This window comes from Motacilla alba, chromosome 4 (assembly GCF_015832195.1).
Source record: "Motacilla alba alba isolate MOTALB_02 chromosome 4, Motacilla_alba_V1.0_pri, whole genome shotgun sequence".
Taxonomy (NCBI): domain Eukaryota; kingdom Metazoa; phylum Chordata; class Aves; order Passeriformes; family Motacillidae; genus Motacilla; species Motacilla alba.
Window position 1 is genome coordinate 51,045,777 of NC_052019.1, and position 16,280 is coordinate 51,062,056.

General features: G+C 42.0%; 1 protein-coding gene across 5 annotated transcripts in view; it reads right to left on the reverse strand.

Moving 5' to 3' along the window:
* Positions 1-1,926: 1,926 nt before the first annotated feature.
* Positions 1,927-16,280, reverse strand: part of LOC119700742 (melanopsin-like) — a 48,106-nt gene continuing 33,752 nt past the window's right edge. For all 5 annotated transcript variants that reach the window (XM_038136311.1, XM_038136312.1, XM_038136310.1 and 2 more), the window contains 4 exons: positions 15,765-15,872; positions 10,154-10,328; positions 7,770-7,919; positions 1,927-4,616 (listed from right to left, as the gene is read on the reverse strand). In XM_038136311.1, the coding sequence (XP_037992239.1) occupies positions 4,230-4,616; positions 7,770-7,919; positions 10,154-10,328; positions 15,765-15,872 (820 nt within the window). In that variant the 3' untranslated portion in view covers positions 1,927-4,229. The remainder of the gene's footprint in view (positions 4,617-7,769; positions 7,920-10,153; positions 10,329-15,764; positions 15,873-16,280) is intronic.

Consider the following 16,280-nt stretch of genomic DNA (forward strand, 5'->3'; position numbering starts at 1 on the left):
GGGACCTATCTATCTGCCCTGTCTGTACCCAGACCGGCTGTTGTGTCCTGTAACCCCAAACCCCCGGTGTGTAACCCTCAGCCCCCAGCCCCTGCTTGTCACTGCAGCCTGCACGTGTCATCCCTACCTTTTTGGGGTGCTCTTGTCGTCCTGTGAGGGTTCTGGTCTTGGCCTGGTGTTATGATTGCTCCTGCTGCTGCTGCTGCCACAAGGGCGAAAATGGCATCCTTAGGGCACTGCAACTTTCTACTGTGTTTTTTTTATTTTAAACTAGAGAGGAAAATTACAGCCTGATTTGAACACAGAAGAGCAGAGGAAATGAGGTCTCAGTGAAAAAAGAGGATCAAACCCAGAACGGTTTGAAATACACCCAAAAATGTGATTAAAACCAAGTAAGGTTAGGTGTTGGTGCCAAAAGTTTCTTGTTCAGGTGTGTCTTCTGAAAGGAGGGAAATGGGTGGATGTCTGGGAAATGAGTGAGCTTCAATGGAAGAATGTGGTATTAGGTCTTGTTTCACACCAGCTCAAAGCTGCAAGATTCATTAAGATTCAAGTAAGTAAATTTTCTTATTTGGAAACTTTATCTAACCATTGATTTAACTAATAAAAAATACCATTGCCCATGAAACAAAGAAAGTGTTTACTCTTGTGGTCTGGATTTTCTGTTATTCATGAAAATTGGAACACACCCTATAATTGTGCTATACAGAGTTTTAGCAGAAACAATTATTCATTAACTTTCATTCAGATTTAGGTCAAAGATCAAAGTCTGCTATCACAGTTTTGATGTATTGACTGTGGCTAATTTTTTTTCAGTTTTGTTCACCTGATATCTGCCATCCCAGCTGAAGTCATTGTATTTCAAAAGTAGCTGTGCAACTTCAGGTTTTACCCAGCCAGTGAACTCTAAATTTAGATGTTATGCACTCAAGCAGCTGAGTGCTTGCTCCTGAGCAGTCTAAATGACTTGAAAATAATGTAATTTATATATATATATATATATATATAATCTTACTATTAACTGGATCAGAGCACAGGTTTCAAAAGCTTTGACTCAACTTTTTTATTCCTCTTTCTGGCTCCAAAGATAGTGCTTAAATAAGAAAAACAAACAATGGATAATTCAGTTTAACTCCTAAGAATTTTTTATTCCATTTAAGTTAACCAATACATTCCTTTGTGAAATGGGAAGCAACATTAATTAGTGTACATTTTCATGTGCCATCTATTCTAATGTGGCAACAGAGAACCTTGCAAAATTCTCCTGCATTGTGGTATTCAATTTGAGACTAATTTACTCTGTGACTGATGTTTCTGCACAAGTCTCACAGTGACTGCAGTAAGTCTATCTGACATTTCATACAACTTTAGGTTTTATCTCTCTACCATTATACCACTTAGTATTTTAGCCTGCATCAGTTTAGACAAGCAGTAATCTTGATAGCAGCTTCCAAAGCAATGGTACTAACAGTGTATAACACTAACAGCATAAAAGTGAAATGTTGTTTGCACATACCTCAAGCCTGCTAATTTTCTGAGACACGCTCACAGTACCAGCACAGTAATAGTACCAAACACATACAAGAGATCACTGGAGAGCCTTCTTGTAGGCTAACAGGAAGAACGCAAAACTTCAGATATGGAGGAATTTGTAGGCTATGACTTTAGGTCTTCCATTCTTCATCCTGCCAAAATCTATGGCAATACACTGCCTACATCCTTCCCAGTATGTTTTTATAACACAGAACACCAAATGCATTTTCTGCTGTTATTTGGAGTAATTACAACAGTACAGGTCAGACCTAAGGCTTGGAAGCCTTGAAAGAACACTTGCTTCCTAACAACTGGCTCAAGAAGAAAAGAGATACAGTAGCTGAGGATATTAAATGCAAGAAGTAAGGTCACGGACTGCACAGTTGATGTAGGAAAAAAAAAATAAATCAGAAAGGGCAGGTTCAGCAAAAAAAAAAAAAGACAAGAATCCAAGATGGCAGGACAGTATGTTTAGCCTAGGACTAAGCCTGCCCCATTTCCCATTAACACAATACATAACTAACATTTGATTACTCATTGTGGCCAAAACTATGCAGTGGATGAAAACCTGATGCTATGGAACTGCAAGTGAGCACATCCCTCTCCCAGTCCCCGGCAGCTGTCCTGCACTGTCTGCTTACTGTGCCAGTCCTCAAATGGAGGAATTGCCCTTGGAATTGCTGAGCTCATTGCAGATGACCTTAGCATGATTCCTGTCCCCGTCAGAAAACTCAGCACTCACTGGGCACAGGCTTTGGCAGCCTGGCTGCAGGAACCACAGCCTGGTGCTGCCTCAGCTGAGCCTTGGTCCCCAGCACCACACACCAAGGTTACACACAGGCCATCGTTTGCATGATGGGGCTCCCCTGATTTCCTCCCTGCTTTCCACAGTAAGGAAGTATGAGGGTCTCTAGCCAGCAGAGCACCTCAAAGAATGGCAGCATTAAGAACGTCAGCACTGCATTAGGCAGCCTGTCACAGCAATCACCTCTCTAACACACCAGTGCTTTTTTTTCTTTTTCTAAAAGTTGTATATTCTATATCAAAAGCAAGTGTCTCAGTCCTCTCGAAGGTCTGGTACCTTGCACAGCCTCAGGTGTGCAAGTTTTGAGGCGTTCTTTGCTCTCTTGCGCTGCTCTGGGTTTTAATTTGTTCTTTAGTGGTGGTCCTGTCTAGCTTGTTGAAAGCAAGATTTGTGTTGCCTTTTTTTGTAATGAAAAAAAGCAATTAAAAGCACTTCTATGCTTCCCATCTGGTTTTTGCATCAGGAAAATGGGCAAAGAGAAATTACTTCCCGAGATCAGGCAGTGCAATACACAAAACCTGGAAATTCTCTCACTGGTCTCTGCACAATCTAGGATACAGCCAAGGAAATAAACCGAGACTATGAACATAAACTTTCACTCTCTTGTTGAACGTCTGAATGCTAGGACCAAACGTCTCCCTGGACCAAATATTTGCACTATTATATCCAGAGGAGCACCTGATTTCTACTAATATATATTGATATTGTGTGAAGAACAATGTAGTTCAGCTTGTTGTCTATGTTTGAAAATCAGAAACTGAAAGGGAAGGCATGGAGAACTGGGGAAATGATTAAAAAAAGGAAGAGTGCAGTTGGGAATAAAATGCCAGGAGAATCCTGTGAGCCTGAGCCATAATGTGAAGCACAGATAAAATGAGCACAATTAGTGCAGATCCTGTAGCAAACACCACAGTACCATGTGGTTCTCTCTCCAAGATGATTTTTTTACCCACTTCAGTTTTACCCACTCTGAAGGCCTCTGGTAAGTGACCTGTAAAAGACATCTGCTGGTTTGTTTCAGAGGAGATGAGAAGAACCTCCTCTGAACAGACAAGTGATATACAGCAGCCAAGGCTTTATTTTTGTCAATGACTTGTCAAGCCAGCTGCGAGCATTCACCCTTTCAATCACAGACTCATTAGGATACATATTTAATCAGGACTGTAAACCTGAAAGTACTCTGAATGCTTCTACAGTACTGCATGTTTTAGCATATAGCACCTTGCATTTTGACATTTAGGTGACCATGCTAATGCTGAGGTAAAATCCAGATTTCTACCACTCAACTTCAGAGGATTGGAAGCTGGGAATCAGTCACTTCCCAGTGAAAAATCACCAGTTTCTTTCCTTATGTTTAGCACGCTGCCTATTTAAAAAATAAAACACAGCAAAAACAATGCTGAGAATTATTTGATTAAACTCTAGCTGAGGTCATGTAGCCATCTGCCTTACTGCTGGGGCTGCTGGAAGCTGCAGTCTTGCGGTGCTTCCCATTGCGGTCCAAAGCAGAGCTGCCAAAACAGGAACGCTGTTCCCTGTGCAGATAGCAGGAGCATTCAGCAGCTGACCCTGCTCTCAGTCAGTGGTTTTCCCTTCTGCTGGCACCCCCATCAGTGGCAACAGATCAGGCGGCCTCCTTGACCAATGCCACTCGATCATGCTGCCAGATCTTCTGCTGCTCATTTCCTGCAGCACAATCTGAAAAAAAAAGCCTGCTTCCATGCCTGAGCTGGTTTGGACAAAGATAAATCTGGAGGCTGCCTAGTGACTACTATATAAACATACAAAAAAAAAATCTGATGATCTAACCTACAAGGCTTCAGTTATTTGGTATAATTAAGTGGAGAAGATGCCAAGAAAATAATTACCGGAAAGTTTTCTTTTGACAAAGTTATGATAGAAATTTCTCAACAGCTTCAAGGAACTCCATGGATGAGCTAAGCCCTTCCAAGTCCAGCAGATTGCCCTTTTTGTCATGAAATTGGAATAATTCAGTCTCTTCCTCTTCCAGTTCTTCCTGAAACAGATTGGTCTCTGAGGTAGGAATGATGATGATGCGAGGGACTGCATTGCTAACGAGAGAATCCACAACTCCATTCACTTGACTTCCTTGAGTTGCCACATGGGAAGTACTTGAGTCTCCACTGGTGGCACTGCTGCTATTCAATCTGACAGGCAGAGAAGTTGCTCTCAGGGAGCTGGTCATGAATGGTGTAGAAGGACTGGGTAGGACAGGCTGCCCAAGCACCTTCTCCAAACAGCTGGAGGAGAGCGAAACCTGGAGTGGAGACATAAGATTTAGCATTTTCAGACAAGATGGGGCTGTGGAGAACAGTATTCGGAATATTCATTGCCACTAGTCAATATCTGAACCACCAGGCCAATTTTCCAAACACTTGAATCATTAACTTGAGGGAAAATCATGATGTGTTAACATGTACTGCTTGGAAAGCAAAATGTTAAATGGAAGAAGATATACTCAAATATCAGCAGAGACTGAAAAGAAGAAAAAAGAAGAAAACAAAAGCTCATACTTGTATCTGACGTATTTCATCATTAAATAGTGGTATTACTTCATTATTAACACATCTCAGGGTGCCAAGGTACTAGATTATTATACTTCTCTTTCTTCTCATGGAAGAGATCTCAGATAAGAGCCAAGTACACCTCATTCTTTATTTTCCCAAAGGTTTTTCAACCTTGTAACAATCTCTGTCTCTCCAAATGGCTCCTGATACTACTTCAGGGAAGTTGATGGCCTTGCACTCACACATTGGAAAGTGCTTCCTCCAAGAAAGAAGCTATAAATACTCACTTTGCAAACAATTTCTTGTCTGCTTGTTTTGAGAGAATTCTGATTTCTAACTTGGTTCTGATGGCAAGGCCTCTGTGTTCTTTCCATAAGTCTTGTGCACAGTATGCAATTCAGAGTCAACTAAGTAAGCTTTGAAAGCATCAGTTAATATTCAAATACACAGGCAAGGGAAGGCATAAGTAATCAGTTTTGGCTTCTTTAAAAAAATTACAATCAAGGTGATAAAACCACTGTGTCAGATGGAGAGAGAACCTAGGAGTCCCTCCTTTCTAGGGAAGACCAACATTTAAAGTAAAGTGCACGTTTTACTTCATTACTCTGTGAATTCCCATAGTTTTGTGTCATTCTACTCCACAAGCAGGAATCATTCACAAATCCATATTGATAATGATTTCTCCAGCTGCTCTACCTACCAAGTGGAGGGAAGCACATTGTGCTAAAAAAGTGGTTTAAATCAGTGTGACAGAGAAGAAAAGTCCATTCTTCCATAGGAAAGATAATAACAGAATGAAAAATATCCAACTCCAAAATCACTCCTTCCTGTTTCAAGTGTACTTTACACTGCAACAGAAGGATAGGTTTCTTTTGGATGTGGCTTGGTGGGCACAACACCCACTTACAAGTTTTTTTAATAGTTTTCACATTGGGTAATTCCCTTGAAACAAAATCTGGATGCAGAGAAGACATTGGACCACTCTTCTTTGAAATCAAGTATCTGAACTCACATTTTAATTCTTCCCATAAAGGCTCTTCACTTCCATGTTAAATTTCCAGGTGTCAGCCTACATCCAGTCTGTTACTATCATAACTGAAGTAAGTCATGGGGCTGGATCATATCTTTGTGGCAGCACAGAACACAGTCACATGCATTTTTATGCTTTGAAATGCACCAAGCCTGGGACACTGACTGGCTTGTCCACAACTGAGTGGTTTTGGAAGTACTCTAATTGAAATTCAATCAAAGACAATCCAGTAATGCCATTAAAACATTAAAATAAATATAGAAAAAATGCATCAGTGCTTCTTTAGGGTTTGTTGGGGTTTTCTTTTTTTTTTTTTTTTTTGAAGATAAATGGATGGTCTCATTGTGAAACACTCTGAGCTTGACAAATAAATATTTACTGTGATAGTACAAATAGGGACGCATTGCATTGAGCTGCAATGAACACACAAAGGATCTTCACAAGACACAGGAGCCTCTGCTGAAAACAGTAGGAAAAGCAAATGAGGCTTTGAACATTCAATGTAAATAAACTCCTCATAGCTCAGTAAATGCCACTGAAAGTCTAAAGGGTTATTTATGAAAGTAATGAAGAGATGTCTTTCAAAGGCAAAGTATAGCACATGAGCCTTCTTGTGGGCTACACATTTGCTAAATTCCAGATACAGATATATTTCTTTTATTACTGAACTGTTTATGCAGACCACCTGAGATTTATTTCCCCTTTCCTTCCTTGTGAGACTGAAAGCCAGTGATTCTCTAGAACCTGGAGACAATATGCTTTGCCACTTGCCTACAACCTTGGACACACTTGGCTGCTGACAGAAGGCAGCAGAACGAAGTAGTAGATTTGAGTCAATGTTGCCTGACACCACATTTGAAGCTGCTGTTTTGCCACCAATACTGTTCACAGCAGTTACAGGAAAAGAACAAGGTTTCTCAGGACTTGATCTTAATGACACACATGAAAGAAGACAGGACAGAGGCATGCAGGAACTGGGTCACTGGTTGGCTGGAAATTTTCAGAGCAGTTCCTACTTTCAACTATGCTGTCTCTAGACAATTATCATCAAGATCTGGAAGGGAGCACAGGTGGCAGAAGCAGATGCTGTAGCTGCCCAAGGTGTGGGTGTTTGTCCACATGCACTAGAGTAACCCCATGAAAGGGTGCCTTCATCAAAAAAGGGGTGCTACTCAATCCGGCCACAGACAGGGAATTGTAAGCCACCTCAGTTTTTCCCTGGAAAGGCAGCACTGGTGTATGCCTGAACTGTGCCACGCATACAAGAACTCTTTTGGAAACTGGTGTTACAATCTGGCAGAAGGTGACTCATGGGTGACCTACTGCTCCCATCAACAGGACACCAAACCTCAGTGGTTTGGCCAACGAGGCTGATGCATCCACAGAGGATGCACTGAGTACTCACCATCTCCTCTTTCAGTGAGGGAAGGGTGGCAGCTGCCAGACTCTCCCATCCTTAGGGAGAAATGGCAGTTTCTTTCTCATCTTCCCCCACAACAAAAAGAAAACATTCTAATGTACACTGAAAAGAAGGAAAAGGGTGGCTTCTATCATGTCAAACTCTGTTTTGCAGACTTGACCATTCTCTAAAAGGAGACTGCCACATATGGACACAAGGGAAATATCAGTGAAAAAAATTAATTAGGCATTACTGGCACTCTCATCTGTCACACAGAGACACACCAAAAAAAAAAAAAAAAGAAAGGAAGAAAAGAAATAACAGCAAGGAGAAAGAGGATGTTGGAATCAGTATAAATAAAGCCCACAGATGATATAGATGGGCATAAAGGCTGAATTATCATTCCAGAGATGATGTATTGCTGCAAGAGCAGCACTAAAATGGAGAGTCCTCAGCCGAGACTTTTTTCTGTACCTTTTGGGCAGTGGCTGCATCACAGCTGCAGGTCTTTGGGAGCAGGTCTCTCTTCTCTTGTCTCAGACTGGTGGAGAAAGATTGACTTCGGCGCGGCTTCAGCTTCTCTTGAGCTGGCTCCACAGGGTCGAGCTCTACGTTGCTCCAGGTCTGATCACAAATTGATGAAGGATTTCAGACAGTTACATTCTTTCTCAAATTCTTGTAAGTTCTCAAACTCTATCAAAACCCATGCACATTCAGAGAAAACTAAAGCCATTCTAACATAAGTTTCACACTCAAAACTCCCCTGGGGGGAGGCTTTATTTTCAGTCTTGTCACTTACCCAGGATTATTTTGCTGGCTGACCAAAAATAAAACCAACTTGAAAATCATGAAAATTTAGTTAAACTCTTTTCACCATGATGTTTTCCACCCTTTTTTATCTCATTGCTTATGCTACACTTATACCTGCAGAGCATCTGAATTCTAAAGAGAGGAGCCAGTACAATCAATCTGTTTAATATGTCTTGTGGCATTCTGTGTGTCCACCAACTGATATGAAACCCAGGACATGGACACATCCAAAACCATGTTTGCATACATCCCAGCAGAATATCCAGAACACCGAGGGCTTCTCAATCTGCATGAGCCTGCTGATTCTACAAACCCTCATAAGCGCATGGGAGACAGTGGGTGGGCTTTGCTCTCGTTTTCTAGGGCCATGCCAGTAATGAAGCACAAATGGGACACTGCAAAAGTGCTGTTCCATTTACAGGCTTGGGGTGAGGCCATCTGTCACCCCTTACTTTTTGGTGACTTTTTGATTGAGTATCAATGATGAGGTTATTCCACTCCAACACCAGCTTTTAGATATGGATAGACAGAGGCCAGTCAGGCAGACAGACAGGGCTCCACACAAATGGGAAGACAGTGCATAATTCCTCTGCATCACCTTGCTCATACATATATGTGTGGCCATCTGTTTATATCCCCTCACCTGTTGAATAAAACTCCTTGCATGAAACATTCCTTGACATGAATCACAAATATGTTTGTTCCCTTCACTAACATGTACACAACACACAGAAAAAAATGTTGGTGGCAACAGCTGCATCTTTTACAGTGTTTCTGGTGTCATTTCTTGCCCATCAATATTTTATTGGAGCCTTCCAAAATTTTCGTCAGTCCTGCTATCATGCCAAAGTCATCAAGCTTAGCTTTTATTTCAGCAGCTGCTGTTTCAGCTAAAACCTCTACAGCTGCACTGAGCTGTCAGTTGCCCCAAAGGACAATTGCCTTTGGCTGCATCAACTCAGCACAGCACAGTGCTGTGCACTGCTAACAGTGGGGGTTTTAAATGAGACTCCTAAGCCAAAGCTGTGCCAAAAGCTGAAGCCTCTTACCCTCATTATCCTGTCTTTTTAAGCAGCAGCCACATTGAAATGCATGCAATAACCTGCTAACATGAACAAACCAAAACCAACTAGTGACCAGCAGTGAAGAGCAGAAAGCTTCTTGGATCAGGATGATGCAGCTGAAATTACTTCATTTGGCATCAAACAAAGGAGTAATTGGAGAAAAATTAGTTTTTTACATAAAGATATAAAAGGTATAGCTAGGATTTATAATTTTGTGAGAGGTTACTGGTGGCAGCTGTCGCTCTGGAAGGTTTCTGATGCCCAAACTGAGTGGGAGTAGTGCAGGTCCCCAGGAGGGCCAGCCCCAGCCCAGACTTTGCTGTGGCTGCCATCCCCACTGGTACCTTCCCAGCACCTCTGCAGGCGAGGCCAGCTTCTTGTGACTGAGAAAGGCTGTGAAGAGTCTCAAGGGATTCTTTTGTTTCTGTGTCACTCAGTCACCAGTCTTACTGATGCTTGGGGTATGTTCCTACAAAACACTCCACCATGCTCTAGGGGCAGGAGCCTTTCACTCCTCATGGTTAAAATTCAGGTAAAAAAGTCAAAAATTTCCCATCCTACAGAAAAATGGACTTCTTTTAAAATAAGAAGAGAGCTTTTGGATAAGTAATAGGACTTTGAACTGAAGCTTGTTTTCTTGTCCTCCAGGCCATCGAGATACCTAACACAGCCGGTAGCTGGTGACACATGGAGTATCTGACAATGGCTCTTTTAAGTTCACATTAAAGACTAAATCTGAACATCCTTGGTCCCAGCAGGCATCAGAACCACACAGATATGCTGGCCTGAATGCTTTTTCTGATTGTAAATCATCATGAACTTCCAGCTTTGCAGAAATTACCTTACATGACCAAAAAATTTAGCTACACTCTCCTCCTTCCCTTTTCTGTTCTCTAATTTTGAATATGTATTTATAGTGTTGCTTATTTAGAGTCTGGGAAATGTTATACTCACTTTCTTTCATGGAAACAAGAAAAGACTTACAGCTTCTCCAGTAGAAACAGAGGAAACACAAGTGCTCTTGGTCCTGCCAGCAAGAGAGTGGTGGCTGCAGAGGGAGGTCCTGAAGGATGACTCATTTATGGACCCCCTTAGGAGGTCATTCTTCGATATTCGTATCAGGAACCTCAAGCAGGGAACAGCTTTGTGGATGGTTTTTCTGAGGGAAAATGTGAGAAGAAAAAAAAAAAGCCAAAACTGTCACACTGAAGACATGGCTTTGAAATTCATGTGGTGAAAATGCTGTCTCTTTCCATCACCCTCAACACAGCTTCTGTTTTGATTAAGGGGGTCTTAAAGATTACATGCAAACAGCATGGTAGCTGGGGCAAACAACTCAACAGGCTGAAAAGAAAATAACAGGTCCTTCTGGGCCTTGTGTCAAAACACACACAGAAGAGGTGCATAGGTAAGTGATAAGAATTGAAAATATCTTGAAGAGCATGATTGCATATGGTTTACTTAAAATGTTAACCCAGAAAATTTCAGGCTAGTTAGTACAAAGGTCTTCACTGTGCAAAGGCACAGAATGAGTGGAAACAAGGGAAGAAGAAGAGGGCCAGAAGAATCAGACGTTGTTAATTATTTGTATCACGACAGCTACTGTCAACTCCTATTGAAAATTAACACTGTACAAGCATTGAGGAGAAGGATGGTCTAGACCCCAAATCTGCCTTATTCATTAAATAATAATCTCAGTCATGATTGTGTGAGTCTATTTCTCCTGACCCCAACCATGGCCCTGCATGGAGCAGAAGTGTCCAAGAGCTTCCCCTGGGCAATGCCAGCTGGCCTTTCTCCTCACAGGGCAATGCTAGTCAGAATGCTTCATTAGGTGTAGCACCTCCCCAGCACTTCCCAATCCATTATTTCAGCCCAGCAGATGAAGCTCATAGGGACAAAAAAAAAAAAAAAAAAAAAAAAAAAAACAAGTCAAGAAGTGAGGCAGCAAACAAGGCATATGGCAAGGAACTGATGCAGGGGGCCACGGATCGCTGGGGGATGTCAGTACACTGACTTTACACTGAGATGCAAGTCAAGCAGATGTATATTGTAAAATCTTTTGCTTCTGTAGTTACTGGTTTGTTGAATAACCAGGACATTTTAAATCATCATTTCTATTCTCACAAAAGATCCCTCATGTTAAAATTTAAGAGACACGATTCTGGCATCATGAAATGAGGTCACTCGCTTGTGATCAAAAAAAGAAACCCACCACCACCAAACCTCAATATTTGGCATCATCACCATGCTCTGAATAGTTCTGCATCTCTTTTCTCTGTAGTTTCAAAGGCAAGTGAACAGCAGCTCTGTGTCTACTCTAGAGATGAGGACTGAAAAAAGCTGCCTGCACCATAATTCCTGATCCTGCCCAGATGGCTGTTGGTGACCAGGCAGGGCCCACTGAACTGCTTGGGGCAGAAGGCTGCTTACATGGTGCTGGGTAAAAAAAGATGGTTAATGCTGTGCACAAAACAAAAAGCCCTGAGAAAGGGTTTACAGGACACGAGAAAATGTCAAGCCCTCATAAATTTCCTTTTGGGCTGAAGACCTTAGTCCGGTGCTGAAAAGCAGCTGCCAGCTTTTTTCCCCAACTAAGCTGAACTCCTTCCCTCTGACAAACTGAAGTTTGTGTAAAACACATCATCCCATTTATTAAATGGGATTCAGTGCCGAGGTCTCCTAATGATGGAGATTCAGGAAATAGATGTCTGATGATGAATTTTCAAGGAAAACATATGAACATTTCTGAATGTCTTGAGGGACCAGAATGTCTATTTTACTAATATTTGGGAGGAGTATTGAGGGACATTTTGCTGGTTGGGATGAAAGTACAGATTTTGAAGGGAGTTTTAATATTGTATGTGTGAAATAACAGGCATAAACAGGTACTTATTTAATGATATTCCTACAATCTGAAATAAGAGTCACCTAAAGTGACTCTTATATAAGAGTAGTTTAATAATTGCAAGCAACTTTTAAAAAACTACTGTAACTCAAAGTTATTTGTGATTATTCATTATTTATGATGTAAGAATAATTCTGCTTTGCTTGGGAGCCAGTTGGAAACATGGAGTTGCAGAATTTCCTGTTTGCTATGAAAGAATGATTCCAAAACCTAAAACTTCCAAAATCTAAGGGAGTTTCTGCAATAACTCTAACAGAGCAATGTGTTAGAGTTATTGTGGAATGTAGAGACAACACACAAGCTGTTAAAGATGTGAAAGCTTTCTTCCCCACAAAAGAGCATTTCACAAATTAAAACTTTGAGTACATTCCTCACTGGCATTTGTTTGTTCCTGTGAGTCCTGTTAAGGAGAGGTGTTATTCTCCTTTCTGCTGGTAGGGAATGAGTGGGCAGGGGGGGTGGGTAGATGAGGAGGAATATAAAAAACTTTCAAAACACTTCTTAGAAGCCAAGTGCTAGCACAAAGGTCACTGTTACATTTTCAGTTGCATTCACTATAATGTACTTTTTTTTCTCCGCTGTTTAAGGTAAGGAAACCCCACAAAAAGGCTTGGTTTTGTTGGGATTTTAAGATGTGCAGTGTCAGGAATTCTCTGTGCAAAAAAAGCATCTTGTTTTGCTAGTGGATTGAGCTGGATTTGAACACTTTTGATCCTGATTTCTGGATGCATCTTTCTAGAAAGGTTTGGAAAATAACTTAGATGTAATTTGGTTCAGTAGTTTCAATATAAAATAACAAATTATCCCCAGCTCAAACCTTAACCCTTTGGCCTGAACAGACTGGCCCATTTATCTGTGCTTGAATAAATTACTTTCAAGGCATAATGTGAATAATTAGAAGATTTGGAAATTATCCAGAAACAATAACCTTAACATATATGTTCATTATTCACTGTTTAAGCAAAATTGGTCCTGCCAACATATTTTTACCAACTGACTTATTAGCGTACTATAGGGTTTTTTCAGTTTTGAAACTGCATTCTTGATTCTTCACAAGGGACCCAACATTACTTCTTTTCCTGACTGGATTGCTTCCAAGTGCATGAAACGTCTTCACAAATCCATAAAAATTTCTCTTATTGATATGTCTAGAAATACAGATTAGAAAGCAGGGGGAAAAAATAAAACAAGATACATATAAAGAAAATGTCTGAAAGCTTGTTGTGTAAGTCTCTAAGTCTTTTTCTTAACAGTCTTAAGAAGCAAATGCTGATAGGAAAATGACTGAATGAAGCAGTTCACTGTCACAGAGCCACAGGATGGTGTGGGTTGGAGGGGATCTTGAAGGAACCTCATAGACCATCTAGTTCCAAGCCTGATGCTGTGGGGAGGGACACCTTCCACTAGATCAGATTGCTCAAAGCCCTATCCAACCTGGCCTTGAACACTTCCAGGGACACATCCACAGCTTCTCTGGGCAACCTGTTCCTTGCGAAAATAATAAACTGAACACAATAACTTTGGTTCAGAAACAAATAATGGGTACTAAACACATCAGACAGCCATGCAAAGCTTCTCATTGAACTTCTGCAACCAATCAGAAACTAGGCATTCTCCTACTCTACACTAAAATGCTCTGAAGACTTGAAAAAACTCAGATGGTTTTTGAAGGACGCATAAAGGTGGTGTGATAGCAAACATTTTCAAACAAAATATGTCTCCAAAATGGAGAAATGGGGATTTGACAGATGAACCACTCGGTGGATAAGGAGTTGTCTGGGTGGTCACACTCAAAGAGTTGTGGTCAGTGGCTCAGTGTCCAGGTGAAGCTCAGTGACAGCGGTGACCTCAGGGGTGGGTGTTGGGACCAGTCCTGTTTAACATCACTGTCAGTGACAGGGACAGTGGGATCAGGAGCACCCTCAGCAGGTTTGGCAAGCTGTGTGGTGTGGCTGCCACCCTGCAGGGGAGGGATGGCATCCAGAGGGACCTGGACAGGCTGGAGAGGGGAGCCCAAAGGAACCTCAGGAAGTTAAACAAGGCCAAATGCAAGGTGCTGGGTGTGGGTCAGGGCAATCCCAAGCACAAACACAGGCTGGGTAGAGAATGGATTGGGAGCAGCCCTGCCCAGAAGGACTTGGGGGTACTGGTGGGTGAGAGGCTGGACATGACCCAGCAATGGGAACTCACAGCCCAGAAAGCCAAAGGTGTCCTGGATCATGTCCTGCATCCAAAGCAGTGTGGCCAGCAGGGGAGGGAGTGGATTCTGCCACCCTGCTCTGCTCTGGGGAGACCCCACCTGCAGGGCTGCTTCAGCTCTGGTGTCTCAGCACAGGAAGGACATGGACCTGGAGCAGCAAGTGAGGAGGCCGTGAAGATCACCAAAAGGCTGGAGCACCTCTCCCCTGCAGATAGGCTGAGGGAGTTGGGCTGTTCAGCCAGGAGAAGAGAAGGCTCTGGACAGGCCTACAGCACTTTCCAGTACCTGAATGAGGGCTACAGGAAAGCTGGAGAAGTATTTCTCACAAGGGCATGTAGGGATAGGACAAGGGGGAATAGTTTTAAACTGAAAGACGGAAGGTGTAGATTGGATATTAAGAAGAAATTTACTGTGATGCTGGTGAGGCTCAAGAACAGGCTGCCCAAAGAAGCTGTGGATGTCCCATCCCTGGAAGTGTTCAAGGCCAGGTTGGATGGGTTTTGCACAACCTGGTCTTGTGGAAGGTGTCCCTGCCCATGGCAGGTGGTGAGACCTTGATGATACTTAAGGTCCCTTCCAACCAAAACCACTCTATGATTCTATAGAACCATAGGGTGAAAAGTTTTTGCCCTTTTTGGGTGTGTTTTGACCAGCCTTCTGAGAAACCTTCACTTTTTTTACAACCACACTGTCATGCATCAGACATCCTAAACAATGAACTCAATTTTCAGCTCCCAAGTCCCAGTTGCCTTGCAGGCAAAGGAATTTACCAGCTTTTCCACTTCTTGGGTGAAACAAGCCTCATACCAATGACTAACCCTGCCATCTAGTGGTATTTATACATTTATCACATTTACCACCATGGCATCCCTGTGTTTTCTCAGAACTTCCGACACAGCATCATTTTGTGGTAGCTACACTTTGAGAGACTTGCAAAAAATTCTACAGGTGTGCTGGATAGCAGTTCTTTAACAAGTATAACCCCTTGGTATAATAAAGTATTTTTTGCTGCCAGTGTCCCCAAATTTTTTGTGAAAAAATGCTTCAGAAAACCAAACCTTGAACATATGCATAAAGAGCTGCTTAAATTGGTAAGGATGTGATTTTTTGAGCATTGCTGGTTGGGATTTTTTCTCTAGAGAGTGCTCTGTAGTGGCTGTCTGTGGTATGATGAAAGGTGACCTGGGCATCATCATCTCCTCCTGTCAGTCAGGGTGTTGTGCAGCTCCACAGGGCAGAGCAGGGCTCTGAGGGAGTGGAAAGGTGAAGGGAGGGACTGTTCTCTTTTGGCCACTCCCCAGGCCATATCTGGAGCTGCCATGTACCAGCTGGGTCTGACCACTGGGAGCCCATCATGGCCTGGTCAGCACAGGAACATGGAACATGCAGTGCACAGGGTGAGGCTGAAGGAATGAGGGTAGTTTGTTCCGTGTAAAAGATCCACATTTGCATGTACAGTTATACACATACCTATATATTTACTGTACCTGTATCTTGGGTGAATTATTGCATATATGATGGGGTTGTAGATTGCAGAAGCTTTGGCAATAACTGCTGGCACAGATTTGGAATATGGTGTTAGGCTGCTGCCTCGACTAAAACAAAGCAAAAACATTACACACAGCTATGCCATGGATTACACGGATACTACATTACTAAAACATATTACTCTTTTAAATTGGTTTTGTGCTATTATCTTTTTATAGGAAATACACCTGTAAAGTTGATTCATTCCAGTGATTGCTTTGCTCAGAGGAAAGGTTTGAATCTGACAGCATGTACTTGGTTCCATTCATTTAAAGAAGACCAAAGACATGCAGCAAGTAATTTTAGGATTACTAGAAACACAAAGAATCACCTTACCTGTTTCTGCAATAGACAAAAAAAAAACAACAACAAAAAACAAAACACCAAAACTCCAACAAAAGAACCCCCTTTGTGGCCATCTGGGAAATGATGATAAAAATCAACAATGATGATAGAAATCAAAGAGAAATCAAACC